The sequence below is a fragment of the Lycium barbarum genome, chromosome 2 (genome assembly GCF_019175385.1).
Source record: "Lycium barbarum isolate Lr01 chromosome 2, ASM1917538v2, whole genome shotgun sequence".
Lineage (NCBI taxonomy): Eukaryota > Viridiplantae > Streptophyta > Magnoliopsida > Solanales > Solanaceae > Lycium > Lycium barbarum.
Window position 1 is genome coordinate 34,144,504 of NC_083338.1, and position 27,473 is coordinate 34,171,976.

At 35.7% G+C, this 27,473-nt stretch overlaps 1 protein-coding gene across 1 annotated transcript; it reads left to right on the forward strand.

The window, feature by feature from the left end:
- The first annotated feature begins 20,478 nt into the window (after positions 1–20,478).
- On the forward strand, positions 20,479–23,149 carry LOC132628492 (protein FAR1-RELATED SEQUENCE 9-like). The gene is made up of 4 exons (XM_060344269.1): positions 20,479–22,672; positions 22,744–22,847; positions 22,940–23,020; positions 23,105–23,149. Exons 1-4 carry the CDS (start codon positions 20,479–20,481, stop codon positions 23,147–23,149), a joined length of 2,424 nt encoding a protein of 807 aa, XP_060200252.1.
- The last annotated feature ends 4,324 nt before the right edge of the window (positions 23,150–27,473 follow it).

Genomic DNA, 27,473 nt, shown 5'->3' on the forward strand with positions numbered 1-27,473 from the left:
TTATAAGAACATTAACATTAAAAAACGAAAAAATACACAATATATATAAAAATAATGACACAAATACACAACCACCCGAGAATTTAGGGCACAAAATCGTGGTTGAATTATGGATGAAACGTGATTGAAGGTTGAAAGTAATGGAAAAAAAACTGAAGAGAAAAAAAAACGGCTAAAATTTTGAGTAATTAAAGAGAGAGAATCCTAATTAATGTGTGAGTATGTAATTGTACCGTTAAAAGGGGGAACAGGGATTGGGCAACGTGATTTTAGGTGTATTTGTGTATGTTTTACCTTTTTTTTTACCATGATAGCTATAATTGGTAATATTGAAAAGTTTTAAGTTATTATTAATAATAAAAACAAATGGTAGTTATGTTCATTAAATATGGTTAAAAAGAAGCTATGGCAAGTAATTTTTCCAACTTTATATTTCACTTCTTGTTTTTTGGTGTCTCTAATACAAGAAAACACACTCCTATTTATAGGAGGAAATAAGTGAAGTTGGTGGCCATAAGGGACAACAATAACTTGGTGGCCACACATACTTGGTGCCCAAGTATTTGGTGGGCATCCAACTACATCCAACTTACAACACTCTCCCTTGGATGTCCATTAATTAGATGATGTACCTCGTTAAAACCTTATTAGGAAAAACCCTGTGGAAAAAAAATATCCTAATGAAGGAAAAAGAGTACGCATATCTAGTAATACGCTTTGAGAGCTGCCTCATTAAAAACCTTACCAAGAAAACCCAATGGAACAAAACTTGGTTAAGAAAAAAAAAGAACAATGCGCATTTCACTCCCCTTGACGAAGACCAAGATTCAGATGTCAGAGTCTTCGCATTCCAATCTTGTATATCATCTTCTCAAGAGTTGAAGTTGGCAAAACTTTGGTGAACAAATCTGCAGGATTGTCACTTGAACGGATTTGTTGCACATCAATATCACCATTCTTCTGGAGATCATGTGTGAAAAATAACTTTGGTGAAATGTGCTTCGTTCTATCTCCTTTTATGAAACCTCCTTTTAATTGAGCTATGCATGCAACATTATCTTTATGTAATACTGTGGGTATTTTTGTATCACGCTTCAAGCCACATCTTTCTCTGATGAAATGTATCACTGATCTCAACCACACACATTCTCTACTTGCTTCATGAATGGTGATTATCTCAACATGATTTGAAGAAGTAGCAACAATGGACTGCTTTGTAGATCGCCATGATATAGCAGTACCTCCGCATGTAAACAGATAGACTGTTTGAGATCGAGCTTTATGTGGATCAGATAAACAACCTGCATCTACATAACCAACAAGATCTGTACTACCTTTGTTAGTATAAAACAGACCCATGTCGCTAGTTCCCTTGACATATCGCAATATATGCTTAACTCCGTTCCAATGTCTTCATGTAGGAGAAGAGCTATATCTTGCTAGCAAATTAACAAAGAACGCTATGTCAGGTCTTGTAGCGTTAGCAAGATACATAAGTGCACCAATTGCACTAAGATATGGTACTTCAGGACCAAGAAGCTCTTCATTTTCTTCCTGAGGTCGAAACGGATCTTTACTCACTTCAAGTGAGCGAACAACCGTTGGAGTACTTAAAGGATGCGCATTATCCATGTAAAATTGTTTTAAAACTTTTTAAGCAGATTGATGGATAAAGATCTCGTCTGCTAAATGTTCAACCTCAAACCAAGACAAAGTTTTATTTTTCCGAGATCTTTCATCTCAAATTCTTTCTTTAAATATTCAATCGCCTTTTGGAGTTCCAATTAGGTTTATGTCATCAACATAAACAATAATTATAACAAACTCTGATTTTGTTTTCTTAATAAAACACATGGACAAATGGCATCATTTACATAACCTTCATTTACCAAGTACTCACTGAGGCGATTGTACCACATGCGCCCTGATTGTTTTAGATCATACAATGATCTTTGTAATCTGATTGAATACATCTCCCGAGACTTTGAACTAATTGTTTCAGGCATTTTAAATCCTTCGGGAATTTTCATATATATTTCATTATCAAGTGAGCCATAAAGGTAAGCTGTAATCACATCCATTAGATGTATTTCAAGGTTTTCATGTACAACTAAACTGATGAGATATCGAAATGTTATGCCATCCATAACGAGTGAATATGTTTCTTCATAGTTAATACCAGGTCTTTGAGAGAATCCTTGTACAACAAGGCATGCCTTGTACCTCACAATCGCATTTCTCTCATTCTTTTTTCGCACAAAGACCCATTTGTGGCTAACTGGTTTTACACCATTAGGTGTTTGGACTGCCGGTCCAAAAACCTCACGTTTGGCAAGTGAATTCAATTCTGATAGAACTGCCTCTTGCCATTTTGGCCAATCATATCTTCGTTGACATTCTTCGACAGATTGAGGTTCCTGATCCTCAATGTCTTTCATAATATTCAGTGCAACATTATATGCAAAATCATTATCCACCATAATCTTCGATCGATTCAAATCTATCCCATCACCAGAAGAACAAAAGGATAGTTCTTTACTCACTTGAGTCTCGGGTTCCCTAATATCTTCAGGAGTATCAAGATTAATCAGATTTTGAATATCTCCATGATATTCTTTCACAGTGTCATTCTGATAATTTTTCATGTTTCTTTTTGTAGGATTTTTATCCTTAGAACCCAATGGCCTACCACGCTTCAGGCGTGTATGGGATTCAGAGGCTATGACACTTGTAGATTGTTCCTTTGGGACATCAATTCGGATAGGCACATTCTCTGCAGGGATATGTGACTTAGTTATCCTTTTCAAATCAGTAAATGCGTCTGGCATTTGATTTGCTATTTTTTGCAAGTGAATGATCTTCTTGATCTACTGTTCACATATAGGGGCCCGTGGATCAAAATGAGATAGTGATGAAACTCTCCGTGCAATTTCTCTTTTGATTTCTTTTCTCTCTCCCCCTAATTGTGGAAAATTTGTTTCATCAAATCGACAATCTGCAAATCGGGCAGTGAATAAATCTCCTTTCAATGGCTCAAGGTAGCGAATAATAGAGGGTGATTCAAACCCAACATATATTCCTAACCTTCTTTGAGGGCCCATCTTACTGCGCTATGGTGGGGCTACTGGCACATATACAACACAACCAAAGATTCGAAGATGAGCAATATTTGGTTCATGACCAAATACTAATTATGACGGGGAGTATTTATTATACTGAGCTGGTCTGAGACGAATAAGAGATGCTGCATGTAAGATAGCATGACCCCAGACGGTAGTGGGAAACCGTGTTTTCATAAGTAGTGGTCTTGCTATCAATTGTAGTCATTTAATAAATGACTCAGCAAGGCCATTTTGGGTCTAAACATGAGCTACAGGATGTTCAACTTTTATCCCAACTGACAAACAATAATCATCAAAAGATTGAGACGTAAATCCTCCAACATTATCGTGGCATATAGCCTTAACGGGCTAATCTGAAAACTGTGCCCTTAAGTGTATTATTTGTGCCAATAATTTCGCAAACGCCAGGTTACGAGACGATAGGAGGCACACATGAGACCATCTTGAAGATGCGTCTATTAGGATCATAACATATCTTAATGACCCACAAGGTGGATAGATAGGTCCATAAGGGATTCAATGTCAACTTTCATTGGTGATGGCTTAGCTATCAATTTACCTTGATAACAAGTGGCACATGAAAATTCACCACTTTCAAGAATCTTCAGGTTCTTAAGTGGATGCCCATTTGAATTTTTAATAATTCGTCTCATCATTATTGATCCAGGGTGACCTATTCGGTCATGCCAAAGCACAAAAGTATTTGAATCATTAAACTTCTGGTTTACGATCGAGTGTGCTTCAATTGTACTAATTTCTGCATAATACAGACCAGAAGAAAAAGTTGGTAATTTCTCCAGAACATATTTCTGGCCGGAGACATTCTTTGTAATGACAAGATATTCATCATTTATTTCGTTTAGTGTCTCGACGTGATATCCATTACGGCAGATATCTTTGAAACTTAACAAGTTTCTTGGGGATTTGGATGAGAATAATGCATCTTCTATAACAAGTTTCGTCCCCTTAGGCAGAAATATAGTGGCTCTTCCGGAGCCTTCAATCAATTTTGAATTGCCAGAAATTGTATTAATATTTCCCCTTTTCCTACGCAAGTGAGAAAAGTATTTCTCATCTTTGAATATGGTATGAGTTGTTACACAAATATATTCATGATTGGTCATTGATCCAAACAAAATTTGAAGAATTTCCATATATTCTTCAAAATAAAAGAATGGACAAAGTGAACATGAAAGTAGATATTATTATTAAAGAAAGCATTACACAAAATTTATTTACATAACTATGGAAACATAACTATTATAGCTAATAGTAACAACATAGATGAAATTATCTAAACTATTACAGATCCATCACTGATCAGATGATCTATTTTTCCTTCAGGGAGTTCAAAGAAATCTGCCACATCTAGATGCATGGGCTCAACATTATATTCAGAAATAAAATTTACTTTGGCATTCTTTTCTGCCTTTTTGAGGAAGGCTTGATAAATCTCAACTAGATGCTTTGGCGTACGACAGGTACATGACCAGTGCCCCTTCCTCCACATCGGTAGCATTTATTTTATGAATCTTTCTTTTGCACAGCTTCATGCTTTTCATCCTTCCTTTTACACTGTTGGTGGCGAAGGGTATTATTTGGTGCAACTCAAGAATCATGATCAAAATTTCTTCCTAGACCACGGCTATGACCACGACTGGGGCCACGACCTCTTCCACGCCTAGAATGACGAAAATTTGCCTCATTCACTTCAGGGAATGGGCAGTATCAGTAGGTCGGCTTTCACGATTTTTCATTAATAATTCATTATGTTGTTCAGCCACTAGAAGATGTGAGATTAGTTCAGAATATTTCTTGAACTTCATCTCTCGGTATTGCTGCTGCAGGAGCATACTCGAGGCAGGAAAAGTGGAGAATGTTTTCTCCAGCATATCATGATCAGTGATATTTTCACCACATAATTTCAACTGAGAAATAATTTTAAACATGACAGAATTATACGCCCAAATAGATTTAAAATCTTGTAGCCTCAGATGTCTTCAATCAATACGTGCTTGTGGAAGCAACACCATCTTCAAGTGGTCATATCTATCCTTTAAATTATTCCACAGCATAAGAGGATCTTTAACAGTGAGATATTCCATTTTCAAGCTCTCATCAAGGTGATGGTGAAGGAATATCATTGCCTTGGCACGATCTTGATTTGATGCTTGATTTTCATCTTTGAAGTTGTCTGCCAGACCCATCACATCAAGATGAATTTCGGCATCAAGAACCCAAGACAGGTAGCTTTTGCCAGATATGTCTAAGGCAACAAATTCACGTTTAGAAAGATTTGCCATTAATTAAGAAAAAGAAAGTCAATACCTTCGGGGCTTTCAAAGTATTTGCTCGAGATGACAGAGGCTCATGCTGATAGCGTGTTATAAAACTAAATAATTGTAAAGAAGAAAAGCTTTATAGAAAGGGGGTGGGGGGAGGGGTTGGGGGGAACTTTATATTTCACTTCTTGTTTTTTGGTGTCTCTAATACAAGGAAAACACACTCCTATTTATAGGAGGAAATAAGTGAACTTGGTGGACACACATACTTGGTGCCCAAGTATTTGGTGGGCATCCAACTACATCTATATTTTCTCGTTAAATACATTACGAGATATTTTTCCATACTTTCCGCATTCAGTTCTAGCTATTTCTGCACCTTCTAATCGACCTGAACAACATATACGGTCCTCCCCTTAGACCTTTAGACCTGACCAAGAGAAGTAAGACCGGTAGCCAATAACTCAGAAAGAAAGGTCCCTTTCCCTGTAGGTCGAGTGTTACACCTCGAAAACTTTTCCGTAAACGGACAGTGAATAGACTAACGAAGGACACAACGTATGTGGTGTTTTAGTAAGTAAGAAATAACATTGATGATTTTAAATAAGATTTCAAAGACATTTGAGGTAAGAGATGAAAGTTGTTGAGGAAAAGGCAAGGCATACGATAGGTATCAGAAAGGATTTATGAGTAACAAGTTAATGATGATTTAATAGTGCCTTGGAGAAGAGTTATAACGCCCCTTAGATCGTTAATGAGGTGTTAAACAAGTATCAAGAAGGTTCCATAAGGATTGGAGATCAAAAGAAGTGACGAGAACAAGATCGGAGAAAAGATGGGTTCCACGGCCGATTATACGGTCCGTATAATGGACCACAAAATCGCCACAGTGAAGTCCCTCACTGATGGGATTATACAGTCACTTATACGGACCGTATAATGTGCTGTATAATAAACACAGAAGCGAGAATTTGATGGGGTGATTTCACGATCCCTTATACAGACCGTATAAGTGTCAGTATAATTATGTCGAGGCAGATTTTAAGTTTTCAAAATAAGAGACCCAAGTTCATTATTTTCATTCCCATTTCTCCTTCACGACTCAAGAGTTCTCTAGAACCTTCCAAACACTTCATATTCAAGAATCCAAGTGAAACTAAAGATCCACTTCATCAAACCCACAAAACTAAGTGTGAGAAACACATTAAAGTTCATCCAAGCCAAGGAATATCAATGGAAGTGAACTAGGGTTTTGGTGCAAGAGAAATATTTCAACTCAAGGCTTATTCCTACACTATCTAAGGTAAGTTTTATGGTATTTCCATGTTATTTAAGGTATTGAAAAGTTGAAACACTTGGATTGTAGAAGGATATAGAAAATGGGTTATGAATATAGGAATAGTGACATTTTGAGTAGTAGTTTGGAGTGAATCATGAATATTGATATGTGGTAATTATAAGTAAGCTATAAATTACATTTAGAGAATGGGGTAATTATTATATGTGAGAAAACGCAATAGTGAACCACGACCATGATTATTGAGGAATTGAGTGAATTTGTGAAATGTGGGTAATATAGATGAATGATGATTGTTGCCTATAATATTATGGATGTTGTTATGGATGTTTGGGAATTGATATAAGATATGGAGAAAGTAATAGAAGCAAAGGGGATGCTGCTCAATTTTTCTCTAGCTTTAGTTCAAACGCGCTTATGTCACCAATTATCTAATATGAGTATAAACTCTCTTGAAGGTAGAAACGTGAATATTGGAGAGGAACGTTCAAGCGATAGAGTAGCTAAACGAAAAGGTATGTAAGGCTAGTCCCTTCTTTCTAAGGCATGATTCTTATGACATGATATTTCCTATCTCTTCATGACTTTCCTACGTCCAAAAACTATGAGTCAATCTTGATAAAGAGCTTCATATGAGACAAGATAAGAGATATGTTACGAGCATGATAATGATGATGATGAGTCTAAGTCTAAAGAGTCTAAGGCCCATGATATTATGTTTCTACAAAGCTAATGATTCTTATTGTGATCCATTGATGTTGTTCATTGTATACACTCACCTTATATGCTAATTCCTTCAAGGTGAGGCAGAATGTTTATGAATACTCCATAATGAAATTGGGGGTTCACGACCTTACGTCACCCCGATAGATGTATAGTTTGTCTTGAGTTTCATGCATGATTCATGATAAGTATATGATGATGATATTACACCGTGCCTACATGGTCGGGCAGACACCGCTAAGGCGGGCAGCGTATTACACCATGTCTAGACGGCATGGGCATACACCACTAGTGGGCGGCATGAGATGGTACCCCGGACGCGGGAGGCCTGGACACAGACTAATGATTATCACACCGTACCTATATGGTTGGGCAGCTTATACATATATGCATACATGATATGATGATGATTATGAGGTAAGTTAGCATGCATTATTTCAGCTTTAAGTGACAGTCAGTTACAGATCGCTCTTCAGTCAATGTCTCCGTATTTCATTGATATATCATTATTGTTCATGCCTTATATACTCAGTACAATATTCGTACTGACGTCCGTTTTCTTTGGACGCTGTGTTCATGCCCACAGGTAGACATGGAGACGGTGCAGATCCATAGGAGCCATCAGCAGATTTACAGGAGCACTCCATTATTCCGGAGGTGATATTTGGTTTATTCTTTTGTGTACATATACATATTTCGGGCACGACGGGGTCCTGTCCTGTTCATATTTCTACTACTCTAGTAGAGACTCGTAGATACGTATGTGTGGGTAGTATGGTCTCACGATGTTACTATTGTATATATATTATTATTTTGATAACCGAAGGGCTTATGTACATAAAAGTAATTATGTTTCCAAATGAAAAATGGTTTTCCTATGATTTGAGTATATAATTAACGAATGTACGTATAATGAGTATGATGAGTAATAGAATGAGTGGTGCTCGGTGGTTAGCCCCGGGTACCCGTCATGTCCCCTAGTCGGGTCGTGACAAAAGTGGTATCAGAGCGGTTCAGTCCTAGGAAGTGTCTACGAGCCGTATCTAGTAGAGTTTTGTTTATGGTGTGTTGCGCACCACACTAATAAACAAGAAGCTACAGGGCATTTAGGAAAAATAACCATCTTTCATCTGAAGAGATCGTGCGATAGAGCTGTGTTATAAGATTTTCTCCTCCTTAATAGTGTGCTATGATTTCAGAAATGCCGCCAAAGGAAAAAGCTACCGCCGCCCAGAAGGGCAAGACTATGATGAAAAGGCGGGTAGACAGAGAGCCGCCAATGAATGTAGAAGAGGGCGAATCACATAATGAAGCTCCAACTAATACTTCCTCCACTCCGCCCAATTTAGAAGAACAAGAGGGGGCTTCAGCTCCAGCTCCTATGCCCCCCAGTTCCTCCACCGGCTGCTTCGGGTCAACAAGTGACTGAGGCTATTCATTTATTGACGTAGTTAGTTGCCGCCCAGGCACAGCGGCAGAATGTGAGTCCAAGTGATCGGGCAACTAGTACCAGGGCCCGCGATTTTATAAGTTTGAATCCTCCGGAGTTTTTTGGGTCAAAGTTGGATGAAGACCCGCAAAGTTTTATTGACGAGATGCTGAGAACATTGAAGATTATACATGCCTCTGAAAGCGAATCTCTGGAGTTGGCATCTTATAGACTCCGAGATATGGCGGTATTATGATACAATAATTGGTTATCATCAAGAAAAGAGAATGCGCCTCCTCCCGCTTGGCAAGAATTTGTAGATTCCTTCATTCGCCACTATTTGCCACCCGAGGTCCGCCGAGCTAGAGCGGATAGATTTTTAAATTTGAAACAAGGAAATATGAGTTCCTAGGAGTATAGCCTTCAGTTCAATTCATTGGCTAGATATGCCCCGACTATGATGGCTGATATGGGAGATAGAGTGCACAGATTTGTGAGTGGCTTAGGGCCACATTTGTTCAAGGACTGCTTGACGGCCTCGTTGCAAGATGGGATGGATATCTCCCGCATTCAAGCTCATGCCCAGAATTTAGAAGGATAACAACATCCGCAAAGGGGTGATCGTGATATTGATAGAGGGCAAAGTAAGAGGGCCAGATCGATGGGGGCAGGAAGTGATTATAGAGGGTGATCAAGGCAGACATATCCTAGACATTCAAGCCAGTCGGTGAATAGTGCACCTCCTCGATTTGCAGGTAGGAGATTTGATCGCTCCTTTCGTTCAGGACAGGGTCAGAGTTCGAGGGCTTCAGATTATCAATTTAGGGGAGATTATAGCCAGAGGAGACCCCCAGTACCGCGATGCAGCCAGTACGGTAGACTACATTCCGGACAGTGTCGCCAAGGTTCAGATGCTTGCTATTCCTGTGGCCAAGTTTGGCACATTATGCGAGATTGCCCGTCGATGAGTGGTAGAGTTGGGGTTCAGCCCACAGGATCAGCAGATGGTTCTTCTTCAGCGCGCCTGGTAGGACAGAATTTCCAGATTCCAGCAGGCTGAAGTAGAGGCAGAGGGGGATCATCTACTTCAGGTGACACTCAGCCCCGTGTATGCTTTAGCCGGACGACAGGATCTTGAGTCCTCCCTAGATATGGTTACATGTACCTTATCCTTATTTTCCCATGATGTGTATGCATTGATAGATCGGGGTTCTACCCTATCTTATATTACTCCGTATGTTACTGGTCGTATTGGGGTGAAACCCAAGCCAATTAAACCTTTTGAGGTATCTACTCCGGTTGGTGATCCCATGATAGCTAGACAAGTGTATAATAATTGTATAATTGTGATATGCGACCGCCAGACTAAAGTTGATTTAGTTGAGCTGGAAATGTATGGGTATGGATTGGTTGGCCTCATGTTATGCTAATGTTGATTGCCGAATGAAAGTAGTTCGATTTTAATTTCTGGGAGAGCCTGTGCTTGAATTGAAGGGTAATACAGCGTCTCCAAGAGGTAGGTTTATTTCCTACCTTAAGGCAAGAAAGATGATAGCTAAGGGCCATATTTATCACTTAGTCCGAGTTAATGATACCGAAGCAGAGTCGCCAACTTTCCAATCCATTCCGGTAGTGAATGAACTCCCAGATGTATTTCCAGATGAACTTCCAGGTCTTCCACTGGAAAGAGAGATTGATTTTGCGATTGATGCGTTGCCGGACACCAAGCCTATTTTCATTCCTCCTTATCGAATGACTCCGCCAGAATTGAAAGAATTAAAGGCACAGTTGAAAGATTTACTTGGGAAGGGATTTATTAGACCCAGTTCATCACCGTGGGGAGCACCAGTCCTATTCGTGAGAAAGAAAGATGGTTCCCTACGAATGTGCATCGATTATAGGCAGTTGAACAAGGTGACGATAAGGAACAAATACCTTCTCCCAAGGATTGATGATTTGTTTGATCAATTACAGGGGGCCAAGTGGTTTTGGAAGATAGACTTGAGGTCGGGTTATAACCAAGTGAGAATTAGAGAATAAGATATTCCTAAAACAGTTTTCAGAACAAGATATGGCCATTATGAATTTCGGGTGATGTTGTTTGGGTTGACTAATGCTTCGGCAGTGTTCATGAATTTGATGAATAACGTATTCAGGCCTCTCCTGGATTTATTTGTAATAGTGTTCATTGACGATATTCTGGTATACACTCGCATAGAATCAGAACATGCAGATCATTTACGTATTGTTCTTGGAATTCTTCGAACTCGAGAATTGTATGCAAAATTTTCAAAGTGCGAGTTTTGGCTGAATTCTGTGACATTCTTAGGTCATGTTATTTCAGATGATGGCATTCGGGTTGATACTCAGAAAATTGAAGCTGTGAAGACTTGGCCAAGGCCTATGACGCCCACAGAAGTCCGTAGTTTTCTGGGATTGGCAGGTTACTATAGAAGGTTCGTAGAAGGATTTTCCTCTATCTCAGCCCCATTGACGAAGTTAACCCAAAAGTCAGTTAAATTTCAGTGGAATGATGCTTGTGAACGTAGTTTCCAAGAATTGAAGGACAGATTAACCTCAACCCCAATCTTGACACTCTCAGAAGGGCTAGATGGCTATGTTGTATACTGTGATGCTTCCGGTGTTGGGTTAGGATGTGTGTTAATGCAACACGGTAAAGTCATTGCTTATGCTTCGAGAAAACTGCGAAAACATGAAAAGAACTACCCAACTCATGTTCTCGAATTGGTTGCAGTTATTCATGTATCAAAGATGTGGAGACATTACTTGTATGGTGTGCATGTCGATATCTATACAGATCACAAGAGTCTTCAATACATTTTCAAATAGAAGGAGTTGAATCTGCGACATAGGCGGTGGTTAGAATTATTGAAGGATTATGATGTGAGCATTTTATACCACCCCGGAAAGGCAAATGTAGTAGCTGATGCCCTTAGCCGCCGATCAATGGGCAGCCTATGTGAAGTTCCTCCGGAAAAGAAAGAATTAATTTATGAGCTCCACCAACTAGCTAATCTTGGAGTACGTGTGATTGATTCAGGTAGTGCAGGGATTGGTATTAATGATCCCACAGTTTCGTCCCTGAATATGGAAGTAAAAGAGCGTCAATGTGAAGATCCTCAGTTGAGCCATTATAGAGACACATTTCATGAAAAAGAGAAGTCTCCATTTGAAACTTCAATGGATGAAATTCTTAGATACCGAGGCAGGCTATGTGTTCCGAATATTGCAGAATTGCGTCGTCGAATTATAGAAGAAGCTCATTATTATCGATATTCTATTCACCCAGGTGCAACGAAGATGTATCATGATCTCAAGTTGATATATTGGTGAGATGGCATGAAGAGAGACATAGCAGAATTTGTAGCTCAATGTCCGAATTGCCAGCAAGTGAAAATCGAACATCAAAAGCCAAGAGGATTATTGCAAGCAATAGAGATCCCTACTTGGAAATGGGAAGTGATCAATATGGATTTTATGGTGGGATTACCTCGTTCCCGAAACAAGTATGATTCCATATGGGTGATTGTGGTTAGATTGACGAAAGTAGCTCATTTTCTTCCAGTCAGAATCACATACTCAGCAGAAGATTATGCAAGGTTGTATCTCAAGGAGATTGTGCGACTCCATGGTATTCTGATATCCATTATCACAGATAGAGGAGCGCAATTTACAGCCAAGTTCTGGAAATCCTTCCAAGAAGATCTAGGTACTCAAGTAAAGCTCAGCACGGCATGCCACCCGCAAACTGATGGGCAAGCCTAACGTACTATTCAGACCTTGGAGGATGTGCTACGGGCATGTGTACTAGATTTCAGTGGTAGTTTGGATGACCACTTACCTCTTATTGAGTCTGCATACAACAATAGCTACCATTCCAATATCCAAATGGCTCCGTATGAAGCTTTATATGGAAGAAAGTGTAGATCCCCAATTGGATGGTTTGAAATAGGAGAAGTACAGCTAATAGGCCCTGAGTTAATTCAACAAGCAGTAGAAAGAGTCAAGGTGATCCGAGATCGATTGTTGACAGCCCAAAGTCGCCAAACATCCTATGCGGACAACCGCCGGCGAGAGTTAGAATTTCGAATTGATGATTGGGTATTCTTAAAGATGTCACCAATGAATGGTGTGATGAGATTTGGCAAGAAAGGAAAGTTAAGTCCTCGATACATTGGACCCTAGAAGATTACCCGCAAGGTGGGTCAAGTTGGTTATGAGTTAGACTTGCCTCCAGAACTTGAATCAGTCCACCCAATTTTCCATGTTTCAATGCTCCGCAAGTGTGTTGGAGATCCTATGAGAATTATTCCAATAAATGATGTTCAAGTGACAGAAAAGATAGTCTATGAAGAAGTGCCCATTGCCATATTAGACAGGCAAGTACGAAGACTTCGAAACAAGAAAGTAGCCTCAATTAAAGTCTTATGGCGAAATAACAACTGAGAAGAAATGACTTGGGAAGCAGAAGATAATATGAAATTCAAATATCCGCACTTATTTCAGCCCCCAGAAGAGATCCGCGATGAAACACCGGGATTATGAGGTATGTATGTTTTCATTTTATGTATATGGGTCGTGTGTGGCCAACTTATGTTGTTATTGTGTTGTGGCCCTGTGAGGCAATGTTATTGTGGGCTGTTATGATAGGATGGTAGTGCCATATTACAAGGGAAACTTTGGCAAAATTTTAGTAGAATTCCCGAGTACTTAACATTCGAGGACGAATGTTCCAAAAGGGGGGAAGAATGTTACACCTCGGAAAATTTTCCGTAAACAGACAGTGAATAGACTAACGAAGGGAACGACGTATGTGGTGTTTTAGTAAGTAAGAAATAACGTTGATGATTTTAAATAAGATTTCAAAGACATTGAGGTAAGAGACGAAAGTTGTTGAGGAAAAGGAAAGGCATACGATAGCTATCGGAAAGGATTTACGAGTAACAAGTTAATGATGATTTAATGGTGCCTTGGACAAGAGCTATAACGCCCCTTAGATCGTTAATGAGGTGTTAAACAAGTATCAAGAAGGTTCCACAAGGATTGGAGATCAAACGAAGTGACGAGAACAAGATCGGAGAAAAGATGGGTTCCACGGCCGATTATACGGTCCGTATAATGTTATACGGTCCGTATAATGGACCGCAGAATCATCACAGTGAAGTCCCTCACTGATGGGATTATACGGCCACTTATACGGACCGTATAAAATTATACGGACCATATAATGTGCCATATAATGAACACAGAAGCGAGAATTTGACGGGGTGATTTCACGGTCCCTTATACGGACCGTATAAGTGTCCGTATAATTATGTCGGGGCAGATTTTAAGTTTTTAAATAAGAGACCCAAGTTCATTATTTTCATTTCCATTTCTCCTCTACGACTCAAGAGTTCTCTAGAACCTTCCAAACACTTCATATTCAAGAATCCAAGTGAAACTAAAGATCCACTTCATCAAACCCACAAAACTAAGTGTGAGAAACACATTAAAGTTCATCCAAGCCAAGGAATATCAATAGAAGTGAACTAGGGTTTTGATGCAAGAGAAATATTTCAACTCAAGGCTTATTCCTACACTATCTAAGGTAAGTTTTATGGTATTTCCATGTTATTTAAGGTATTGAAAAGTTGAAACACTTGGATTGTAGAAGGATATAGAAAATGGGTTATGAATATGGGAATAGTGACATTTTGAGTAGTAGTTTGGAGTGAATCATGAATATTGATATGTGGTGATTATAAGTAAGCTATAAATGACATTTAGAGCATGGGGTAATTATTATATGTGAGAAAATGCAATAGTGAACCATGACCATGATTATGAAGGAATTCAGTGAAATTGTGAAATGTGGGTAATATAGATGAATGATGATTGTTGCCTATAATATTGTGGATGTTGTTATGGATGTTTGGGAATTGATATAAGATATGGAGAAAGTAATAGAAACAAAGGGGATGCTGCTCAATTTTTCTCTAGCTCTAGTTCAAACGCGCTTATATCATCGATTATCTAATATGAGTATAAACTCTCTTGAAGGTAGAAACGTGAATATTGGAGAGGAACGTTCAAGCGATAGAGTAGCTAAACGAAAAGGTATGTAAGGCTAGTACCTTCTTTCTAAGGCATGATTCTTATGACATGATATTTCCTATCTCTTCATGACTTTCCTACGTCCAAAAACTATGAGTCAATCTTGATAAAGAGCTTCATATGAGACAAGATAAGAGATATGTTACGAGCATGATAATGATGACGATGAGTCTAAGTCTAAAGAGTCTAAGGCCCATGATATTATGTTTCTACAAAGCTAATGATTCTTATTGTGATCCATTGATGTTGTTCATTGTATACACTCACCTTATATGCTAATTACTTCAAGGTGAGGCAGAATGTTTATGAATACTCCATAATGAAATTGGGGGTTCACGACCTTACGTCACCCCGATAGATGTATAGTTTGTCTTGAGTTTCATGCATGATTCATGATAAGTATATGATGATGATATTACACCGTGCCTACATGGCCGGGCAGACACCGCTAAGGCGGGCAGCGTATTACACCATGTCTAGACGGCATGGGCATACACCACTAGTGGGCGGCATGAGATGGTACCCCGGACGCGGGAGGCCTGGACACAGACTAATGATTATCACACCGTACCTATATGGTTGGGCAGTTTATACATATATGCATACATGATATGATGATGATTATGAGGTAAGTTAGCATGCATTATTTCTGCTTTAAGTGACAGTCAGTTACAGATCGCTCTTCACTCAATGTCTCTGTATTTCATTAATATATCATTATTGTTCATGCCTTACATACTCAGTACAATATTCGTACTGACGTCCGTTTTCTTTGGACGCTGTGTTCATGCCCACAGGTAGACAGGGAGACGGTGCAGATCCATAGGAGCCATCAGCAGATTTACAGGAACACTCCATTATTTCAGAGGTGCTATTTGGTTTATTCTTTTGTGTACATATACGTATTTCGGGCACGACGGGGTCCTGTCCCGTCCATATGTCTAGTACTCTAGTAGAGGCTCGTAGATACATATGTTTGGGTAGCATGGTCTCACGATGTTAATATTGTATATATATTATTATTTTGATAACCGAAGGGCTTATGTATATAAAAGTAATTATGTTCCAAATGAAAAATGGTTTTCCTATGATTTGAGTATATAATTAACGAATGTACGTATAATGAGTATGATGAGTAATAGAATGAGTGGTGCTCGGTGGTTAGCCCCGGGTACCCGTCATGGCCCCTAGTCGGGTCGTGACATCGAGCCTCCTTTTCAGCCGCCCTCTCCCTGTAGGTCGAGCCTTCTTTTCAGTCGTCCTCTCCCTGTAGGTCGAGCCTCCTTTGAAATATGTGGGTGAGCCATTTTGTAGAGGCCCAACCTAGCCCAATGTAGTTGGATTTGACTTAAGTCATGCAATCTTGACTTAACTAATTAATCCGGCTTTATTAACCCAAAATGTTGACTATGAGATAGAATGAGGTAGTCTATCTTCTTACCATACGCATTTCTTTTGAGTCAGGTCTTGGCCTTAGAGGACTAAGATAAGTGCTGGTACGTACGAAGTCTCTACTTCTTTAAGACAACACTTACAACATTATTGAGTTTTTACATATGTTGTTCTACGATTTAAGAGGAAAAGAAAGTTTGTCTTTCACAAACTCTAAGTAGGCGTTTGAATATAGATTTGGTTGAAATTTGAAAAAAAAAAAAATTGAACCTGAAGTTGAAAATATGAGAGTTAAAGTTGTATTTGGACATACAATTGAAAGTTTTTTGAGCAGAAGATTTTTCACTAGAGAAGCTCATCTTAAGAAACTAAATTAAAAATTAGTTCAATGTACATATGTTTTGAGTTTTTTTAAAAGGAAAAAAATTTATATGTCCCAAACGGACTCTTATAAGCATGCATTTGGATAGATATGATTAAGATCTGAAAAAAAGTAGTGTTTGAAGTTGAAGAGTTGCAAGTAAAGTTTTGTTTGGGCCGTATCCTCCACTCTGCTCACGACAAACAACCTTTCTATCAAATCCTTCTCCAAACAAACTCTGGTGCAACAAATCACCACTTTACTAGAGGTGAAATCATAAGCATATTGTTAGAAGTTTGAAAATGTGTTTATCCATTGACTGATAGCCGAGAAACATGAAGGGAGTAGTAGAAAACACCATAGGAAGTCATTGAAGGAGCTTGGAGCTTGGCGCTCAAATTCAGAATTTGAATTTATGCAAACGAGCTCTGTTTTGAGCAGGTATATCTCAACAACATCGAGACGAGTTTATACCTAAAATACAAGATATATAAGAGTTAAATATATAATCTATAACTAATTTAAATATTACAAGTTGTGCAACTTAAAGCTAAAAACAAGGAGATTATTGCTATGAATAAAAATCTAAAAATAAGGAGATTTCCTATATTAGTGATAACATAATTAAATGCATATAAAACACAATAAGTGCTTACCTAAAAAAGCTCCGGCACAATCTACTAGCAAGCTAATTCATGAACAAGTATATTACTATAGTATTTGTTATATATATTATTCTATCTATATATCATATGTTGTGACTATATATATTATTGTAGAGTACAATTGGTTGGCACGTATAGTCATATATTCATATATTAAGTATATTGTAATATTATATACTATATATGATATACAAACTTAGATATATTAATTTCTACTATTATATCCGCATATACTTTGTTATCATCTTTTCAGTTAAATTTACCAATTTGAATATACCATCTACTTTTTTAGGTATATTTCAATGTGCTTTTGTTATACAATATACCATAGCTTTTCGTGTACTTTTCTTAATATTAATATATTCAAATAATTTCTTTTAGTCACAAAAAATAATTGCATCAGTCAATAAAAAAGAAGAATAAAGAGGAGGAAACAAAAGAAAAAAAAATCTTTTCAAAACGGTAGATGGAATATGGGATTTGAAATTGATTCTGCTTTGTTTATTTGGAAAATTACATTATCTCTCATTCCCTTTACATATATATATTTTTTTGCAGAGAGAGGGGAGAATGACTTTGAAAGAAAGAAAAAGTAAAAAATGAATATGCATTAATGATAGTAACTCCTAAAATTAAGTATTATTGATATTTTAGGAATGCAAAAAGTGTATTTTTGTAATTAAAAAGTTAAAATTTTGAATAAGTTGTATTTATGTAATTTTTTGAAAGTTGTTGTAATCTTTTTAATTATCATTTGAAAAAGTTATATTTCTGTGACTTTTCCAAAATTAATTTAGCTACAATGTTTGTAAAGCAAGTAGGGTCATTTGCACGAATTCCCTTCAAAGGCATTGATCTTTAAGTTTTGTCCCTCAAATTGGTGGTCTTTAATTTTTGTCCTTCGCCTAATACCCCAAGATCCTGGGTTCAAACCTCGGCTCAATAAAAAATAAAAATAAAAATTCAAGGCAGAGTTTCGTAGCAAAATTACGCCTATTCAGGCAAAAGTTAGGCTTTAAGGAAGAGTTTTGCAAAATTTCAACTGAATTTTAAAAAAAACAAATGCCTTAATGCAAACCTCTACCTGATCAGGTAGAGTTTGACACAAACTCTGTCTTGCGAATCTAAACTGTACCTTGCGATTTTATTTTATTTGACTAAGTCAGAGTTCAAATCCGAAACCAAGAAGTTTTTAGTGAAGACAAAAATTAAAGACCAGTGCCTTTGAAGAACATTCCGTACAAACAACGAAGCTAGAATTGCATGGTTTCCCTTTAGATGGACTAGCCTTTAATTTTTTTTTCCCCTTCAAATGGGCTAGTCTTTAATATTTGTCCTTCAAAATTGAATTTATGTCTATAGAAACGTAAATTCTTTAAAAATGCTGTCATAACTTATGAATATTATGATGAATAACTTTTGTTTTTTAAGGAATAACTTTTGTTTTTGTAGGCATAACTTCGATTTTGAAAGACAATTGAAACCATCTCATTTGAAAGGCCAACACAAAATAAGCACAAAAGTGCAAATGAACCGTTGTAAAGTTGTTGTTTGGGCCATATATATGCGAAATCTTTCCTATATTAAACTTTGAACAAAAATCTATGGAAAAACGGATATAATTTCACTACTGTTTTTCGGGATTTATTCGATGGTTACTAAACTTACTTTCTAATTGTAAGAGTAAAGCAACACATTATGTTTTGTAACAGTAAAGTCACTAATCTAACTATTCATAACACTAAAATCGCAAAATTAGTTTTTGTAATAGTAAAGAAAACTACATGTTAGTGTTCAGAAAATATAAATCACCGAAAAGTTAAATTCTCGGAGCCAAAAATTGACATGCCATCGCTACATTATCATTTTTACCACAGTGTACGGCATATGTGAGCAAATTTTATCACAAAATCAAGTCACCGCAACACATCATCATTTTGTCATTGAGTACATGCCACATGAGCAACTTTATCACAAAATTTGACCTTTTCATAACATATATTTTAAACTTAAATAATTAAATTAAAAGTAAAAAACTTTAAAGAAACCAAAAAAAAAAAAAACGAGTTGCTACAAATAGCATACACAAATCAGGAAGAGCAGATAACGCTTCTCGCCATCGTCAATCGGCGAGAATCATTCACTAATTTTGAAGAACTTTTTTCTTTATATTTCTTTTAACTTTAGTATTTTGTTAATTGTTTTTATGTTTAAAATATGGATTGATGACATGTCATTTTCTGGCTCCGAAAACTGAACTTTGCAGCGATTTGTATTTTTTGGATAACTAATACATAATTTAGAAACTTTACTATTACAAATTTAATTTGTAACTTTAGTGTGATAAATAATTAGTGTATTGACTAAATTATAAAATATAAGTTTGTAACTTTTTAGTGTTATAAAGAGTAAATTTAGAGAACTGCTCTTTTAGTTAGTTCTGATTAGAACGGCGTGGCAGTACTTTAACGGAAAAAACTTACCCGCACCGGGTGTATACACCCAACTCAGTTAAGTTAACCATAGATAATAAACTAAGGCTTAAAATTCTATTTTTTAATAAAGTAAAAATTTAAAACAAGTAGCAAAATTAACAACGTCACATCAGTTAAGCTAGGGTTGCCGTCATTGAATCAATTTTCTTTGCTCATTCCTCTTCTAGCATTCTGCCTATTCCGAAGCTTTGCAACATTCTTGGAGCGGGTGGGGATTTCAAATTAAGCTTATTAGGAATAAGGAAATTGGCTTCAAATAGGTGATTCCTTATTAACTTCATACGTAAGTTTATATGCATGTAGAAAGAAGCTATTATCTATATCTGTTATATTTTAATGAATTATCAAGCATTCTTCTTAATAATCTGAATCAGTTTCAACTATTTGATCATCAAATATTATATACGAATTTAAACCAAACAAGCTAATGTCTCTTTCTGCTACTGCTTCCTTTTATTTTCAATTAGTATTAGGTTAGTCTTTTATATTTTATTTCATGAACTTGAGGGAATTTTGATTATTGTTGCATGTATGTTTCTCCTTTTCTATGATTATACATGTTATAAATATTTTTCTCCTTGTTTGAAATATTAGAATGTCAACTTTTGAGAAGGCAAATAATGCTGAGAGTGACGAAGAATTATTAGAAGATATTAGAGCGGAAGATGAGAATGAGGAAAAAAATCAAGAGGAAGTTTCAGAAGATGTCATAATTGAATTAGAAGGGAAAATGAAAAATCAAATTGTTAAAGACGAGAAAGAGGCTTATATTTTATATTGTGAATATGCACATTCCAAAGGTTTTAGTGTACGGAAGGATAAGCAATATTATTTTCAAGGTAGCGAAGTGGTTAGAGAAAAACGTTTCGTATGCTATAGGCATGGGGAAAAAGATGAAAGGCTAAGAAAATCCAGTAAGGTGTCTTGCAATCATATTGACACGCGATCAAAATGTCCTGCAATGATAATCTTTAAGCGTCGAATTCCTAGTAGTCCTTTCACGGTGGATAGATTTATTAAAGAGCATAACCATGAGATGGCTTCACCGAAAAAGAGACATTTGCTAAAATCAGCTCGTTCTATAACTAAAGCCAAAAAGCTAGTTATTGAAAATATGGTTAATGCTGGTATAAAGCCAACTGCAACCTATTCTTACCTGGCAGAAGAAGCTGGAGGGGCTGATGTTTTAGGCTATTCAAAGAAAGATTGTTTTAATTTTATAAACCAGTTGATGAAATCTAAGGTGGAAGTTGGGGATGCTCAAAGTGTTGTTAATGAATTTAATAATAGACAAGCGAGTGAAAGTCTCTTTTATTGGGATGTTCAACTTGATTCTGAAGGGCGTATGGCTAACTTTTTCTGGAGAGATGGTCGATCTAGAATTAACTATGAGATTTTTGGTGATGTCGTTTCTTTTGATACCATATATCGGACAAACAAGTATCGTATGATTTGTGCACCATTTATTGGAATAAATCATCACTGGCAGAATATAATTTTTGGTTGTGCTTTTTTATCTGATGAGTCGGCAGAATCTTTCAAATGGTTATTCTCTACATTTTTAAAGTCAATGGGAGGCATTGCCCCGCAAACTATTATAACTGATCAAGCTCAAGGAATGGCAATTGCTATTAGAGAAGTGATGTCTGGAACTAGACATAGACTGTGTCAATGGCACATATCCCAGAATGCCCCATCTCATTTGGGCTCACTTAATAATGATAAAGGTTTTTCTAAACTTTTCAACAAGTGTATGTCAGAATGTGATTCTATTACTGAGTTTGAAGAAACCTGGGAGATGATGCTTACAATGTATAATATAGAAGAACATAAATGGTTGAAGAATCTTTACAATATTCGACACATGTGGTCCACAACTTTTAATAATGATGTCTTTAGTGCTGGATTGAAAGCCTCATCTCGAAGTGAAAGTACTAATCATGTATTAAACGGGCTTGGTGACTTGAGCACTTATTTGCACATATTTGTCACTAACTATGAGAAAAATGCAGTAAATAAGTGGCGGCTGAGTGAAGAACATGAAGACTTCAACTGTAAACAAGCTAGACCTACTCTTGCTGTAAAAGGTAGTCCAATTTTAGCTCAGGTTTCTATCGTCTACACTCACAAGATTTATAACATGTTTGAGAAAGAGTTTCTCAAAGGAGCTGGGGCTTGTTATATTGAGGCACAAGTATATTGTGATGGTCAAGTGTCCAAATATGAAGTAAGAATGCATAATTCAACCAAGAATTGGTTTGTGGAGTTGGATTCCACAACTTTACATGTGACATGCACTTGCAAGAAGTTTGAATCTGTGGGTATTTTATGTGCACATTGTCTACTAGTTTTCACTTCTAATAAGGTTAGAGAAATCCCGGCGAAATATATTTTGAAGAGATGGACCAAAGATGTGAGGAAAAGAATAAAAGATTTGCCAAGCAAGAGCTGTTCTAGCAATGGAAATTCGGAATCATCTGAGATTGTTTACACTAATAGTGTGATGAAGACTTGTTACAATCTTGTTTATCTTAGCAAATCTAATACAGAGTGTCGAGAAATTTTTCAAAGACATCTCGAAAATGCTTCAGATGAATTGGATGACTATCTAGGAAAATTGGACAACACTACTGTTCATTTTTCAGCAAAAAATGGTAAGAAAAATATAGAAGACAAGGTATTGGATCCTCTGTATGTAAGAGCACCAGGCGTTCGCAAAGAGCGTATTCAAAATCATTGGGAGAAATCCAAAAAGAAAAAAACTACTCAACCGACTCATGCGAGAACTAGTAAGTATTATGTAGGTCTTCATTTAATAATATACTTTTGTAATAATCTAATTAGTTTTGTTTGATTATAGTGAAATCTCAAAAAGTTGATGCACCGCCAATAAAAGGTTTGTTTGAGAACAATGTATACACTCCTCGTCAAGCAACATCGCCTATATCAGAAGTCAATTTACAAGTTAGTTTTCTTTTATTTCTTTTCATATAAATTTCTTATCTTAAACCATTGTTCTACATTATTAATTTGTCTTGGATTTGTCTTTTTTTAAGGATACTACTTTTGACTTGGATTTGGATGACTCAAATGTCTCATTTTTAACCTTGTTACAAGGTGTTGAGAATACTACACAGGTACTGTCACAACGTTAAGGGTAATATAATTATGATTAATATATTTGAATATTTTTTAATTCGAATTATTTCTTATTTGTGTAGCAATCATCTGCAAGTACATGGAAATCAGGACGAAACTACAATTGAAGTGTCATATCTTCACGGAGAATGATGTGATACTATGATTTTGAGGCATTTGGGCAGGAGAAGCTAGTCCTTTAATTTTTAGATAGTAGTATACTTACACACATTTGTAAAAGATCCTTAATTTCTTTTGTTGGATGGTAAAAAATTTTTAGAAAACTTTTGATTGGTTCGTTGGTTAAAGCAGCCAATAACATAATTAAAGTTGTATTCTTGATTTCTTTTTATTGCTTGTTGAATTTGTGATGAAGATGTACCTTAAGCTTTTTATTTGAAAAAATTCTCGACTAAAATAAATTATCCTTTTCATTACCGAAATCTTCTTTGTTATTGCAGATTTCTGATTATTATATTTAGGTAGAGTATTTGTCATCTATCACATCCATACTCTTAACTAAGCTATTTTGTGAGGAAACTAGTTGACACGCCTTGATTAGTTTTCGAAATCTGTATGTGCAGTGTAGCTATGGTTTTCTTGGTGGTTCATGGTTCTAATATTTGCTGAACAATATTTAGATATTGTTTTGTATAAGTGTTTTGTAGCCAAGGAAAGATGTTGCAACTTGGCATCTCCTCAATAGGAACACAAAGAGCCTTTAGGCTTTCTGGAATAAGAATCATGTATGAAGAACAACAATATTTGTTTATATATTGTGGGTGTACCATTGAAAATACATATAGTTATGACCTTTGAGATGTAGTTAATTGTTGGCACAAAAGTGTTTGATAAGTAAAAAAAAAAAAAAGTACAGTCAATTACTTATTGTTAAGAAGATAAAAGAAATAGTGTGAGAATATTTTTATATTATTAATTAAGTTTATGTGCAAAAATTTGGTTAACTAGGGTTAAGTACTAATATTTATAGTTAAATAATGTGACAAGTGTCATTTATTTATTAGTTGGGTGTATACACCCGGTGCGGGTAAGTTTTTTCCGTACTTTAACCATGTATGTAGGGGTGTACAAAGTAAACCGACAAACCGCACCAAACCGACAAACCGAGTCAAACCGAGAATAAAACCCGACTAGTGGTTTGGTTTGACTTGGTTTGGTGTTGAGAAAAAAAACCCGATCATAATTGGTTTGGTTTGATTTTAACTAAAAAAAGTCAAACCGAACCAAACCAACCCGATATTACATGTATTCAATTTTTAAAATATTTTATACATAAAAATATTTATTTGTAATGGAATTTATAAATATTTCTTTTATTTTTTCGTAGTTTTTTTTTTATCTATTATCATATTATTCAAGCTTGAACTTAGAATTTTGAATGTCAATAAGTTTTATATCCTATGGATATTTGTAACTCAAATAAAGTTCAAACCAAAACCAGCTCAACACTAACGCTAACAAAAGAAATTCAACTTACCACTAGGAATGACAATAATGTTGGATATTTATTCTTTAGTTTTGTATAATTAGTTTAGAGAGTGAAAATACATAACTTAAGTTTTTTTTTCTTTGTCATGTAATTAATATTTATTAGCCGTGCTTATTTTAGCATGACTTAGTATTTTTAGATTATGGTCATTTTCTTTATGGCTTGTTAATTAACAATATTTATTTTAATCGATTTTATTAGTTTTTGTTGAATATTTTAATACAATGTCATCACTCTTCTCATATTTTGTGTTATTTTCTTAAGAAACACCTTAATTATGTAGTTATATCTTACTAGGATAGAAATATTTGAAGTAAAAGTTATATGTATTGTATCAAGACTATTCCGGAAAAAAAAACCCGAAAAACCCGAGAAAATCGAATAACCCGAGGTTGAAAAACCCGAATTTTATTGGTTTGGTTTGGTGTATAAATTTAAAAACCCGACGCGATTGGTTTGGTTTGGTGTTTAAAAAATCCGAACCAACCCGGTCCATGTACACCCCTACATGTATGCATGGCGATTTTGTAAAATCATCATTGAAATCCTAAGCAATTTTTTTTTTTTGGGAAACTAACACTTTATGTCTATTTGGAGAAAATATTTATCCAAATGGTCCATATTTTCAATATTACCCGAAATGACCCTTTTATACATTATTATACACTTTTATACAGGTTTATATGTTGGCTACAATAAGTGTATAATGTTATATATTTATATCGTGTGTATAAATACTGTTGCCGAAAAAAAATTAGCTATGTGGCTGTAATATTTTATGCTAGATTGTATATTATTACAATTATCCCTTTCTTTTTTTGACATTTCATGGATGAAGCCTATCTCCCAAGATTATATATTGCAATTTTTGAAATACGAAAAGGAGCAAAAAAAGAAGAAAAAAAAAAAAGAAACCGTCAGCTTTTGGGAGCTGGGAGCCAAGTGGAAGTCACTATGAACGAGGGGCCAAAAAACAAAATTATTTTGGGTCTATTGCAGCTAGGGTTGTTCACGATTTCGGTTAAAACTAAAACCTAACCGAAAATTTAACCAAATCGAATAAAAAAATCGATATTTGATTTAGTTTGATTTGATTTGGTTTGGTTTTAAATTTTAAAATCGATAATATTTGGTTTGGTTATGGTTTTATTAAAAAATAACCGAATAAATAACCGAACCAAACCGATAAATTATGTATATAAATTTTATAATTATTTATATGTATAATATTAGTTTTTCATAAATAATTATAAATATATTTTATCTTTTAATCATTAATTTGATTTTTGGCATACTTATTTCACATGATTGTTTACGGCACATGTTTTTAAGAATATGTCGAAGCCCATGTCTTTAAGTATTTTAACTCTTTTAAGTGTTAAGTGTAAACCTACTACCAGAAGCTCACGTTAGAGTCTAATGTCTTTAACTTAAATTTTTATCCTTTCTTTGTCAGTCATTTGATTTTAGGTTGCTTTTTTTTTTTTTTTTTCGAAATTATATGTTTCTTTTTTCTTGTCTGAATTGGTCCTAAACTTCTAATATTTTTTCATATGAAAAGGACAGAGGTTGTAAATTTGGAGGTTCCTATAGAAGATACTTTAGTAACATCAGCATTTGCTGCAACTCAAGCACATGCTAATGCCCTAATACTTCTTCCGTGGATAATCCTCCTAAAAAGCAGAAACGAACAACTCCTTGTAGTCGAGACCCTAGCCTTGGGGATAATGATAGAAAAACATCGAAAGTTTGGGACCATTACACAAAGTTTTTTTAATAAAATGGGAGAATTGAGGGCAAAATGCAAGTACTGCCCCAAAGTTTGGGATCATTACACAAAGTTTTTTTATTTCATATATTTTTCATTTTAATTTTAGGTAGTCTTTATGTTTAATTAAATGTATGTTTGTAACAACAACTAAAAGCTCCTATGCTCTACTTTATTTCCAGGTATGTGTATTAAGATGACAAAAATGGTGCAGCCACTACTAAGTTAGTTTTTAGCTCTATATGTAATAGTTTAGCAACTTTGGGTAATTTGAGTACTATACTATTACTAATAGTGAAAATGTTTGTATGATATATGTTCCACCTTAAACTATAAATAAAAGTTATCGTTTGAACAAAAAAAAGACATGTCTTATGTTACCCGTTAAAAAAAAAAACAAAAAAAAAAGACACGTCTTTTTCAACTTTTTAATGTTTTACTGATAAGTCTCATGGCTGCTAGTCATAAAACGAAAAATCGAACCAAACCGACAATAACCAAACTGGTGGTTATTATTTTATTTGGTTTGGTTATGGTTTTAGACATTTAAAAACCGACTAAATTGGTTTAGTTATGATTTTAATCAATAACCGACCCAAACCGAACCATGAACACCCCTAATTGCAGCTATTTGTTTGACTTATATGTCACGATAGACACCTAAAATAATCAAAATTCAATAAAAGAATCCGAAATTTAATTTTTATATTGTTTCACCTAATTACGTTTACATTTGGACTACTTCGAGAAAAACTTCCTCATTAGCTTTTCTCCAAATCCGAATTCTAGTCAAGTAGTCATTAGATAATAGAGATAGCCTTTTAAGTTTTAATAATTAAGGCTCATCCTTTAACTAATATAATTAATTTTTTTTTTGGTAAATAAACATTTTATTTATTACCAAGTAAGGAGTTACACATCAAAAAAGAGAAAAAACTTGCTAGTTCCTAGCCGGACAGCCCCCAGTTAGCTCTACCTCATATCTATCACACAGAGGACACACATAGGACCCTATTCATTTCAACCAGGATACCAATCTAGAGCAGTAAGTCTACTAGCTAGTTTGGCCTTCATGCTAGCTCTGACATAACACTCTTGGATGATCAATTTCACAAGGCTATCATTTGATCTTCTTCTTCCCTGGAAAGCCGCCTGATTCCTTTCTAGCCATAGA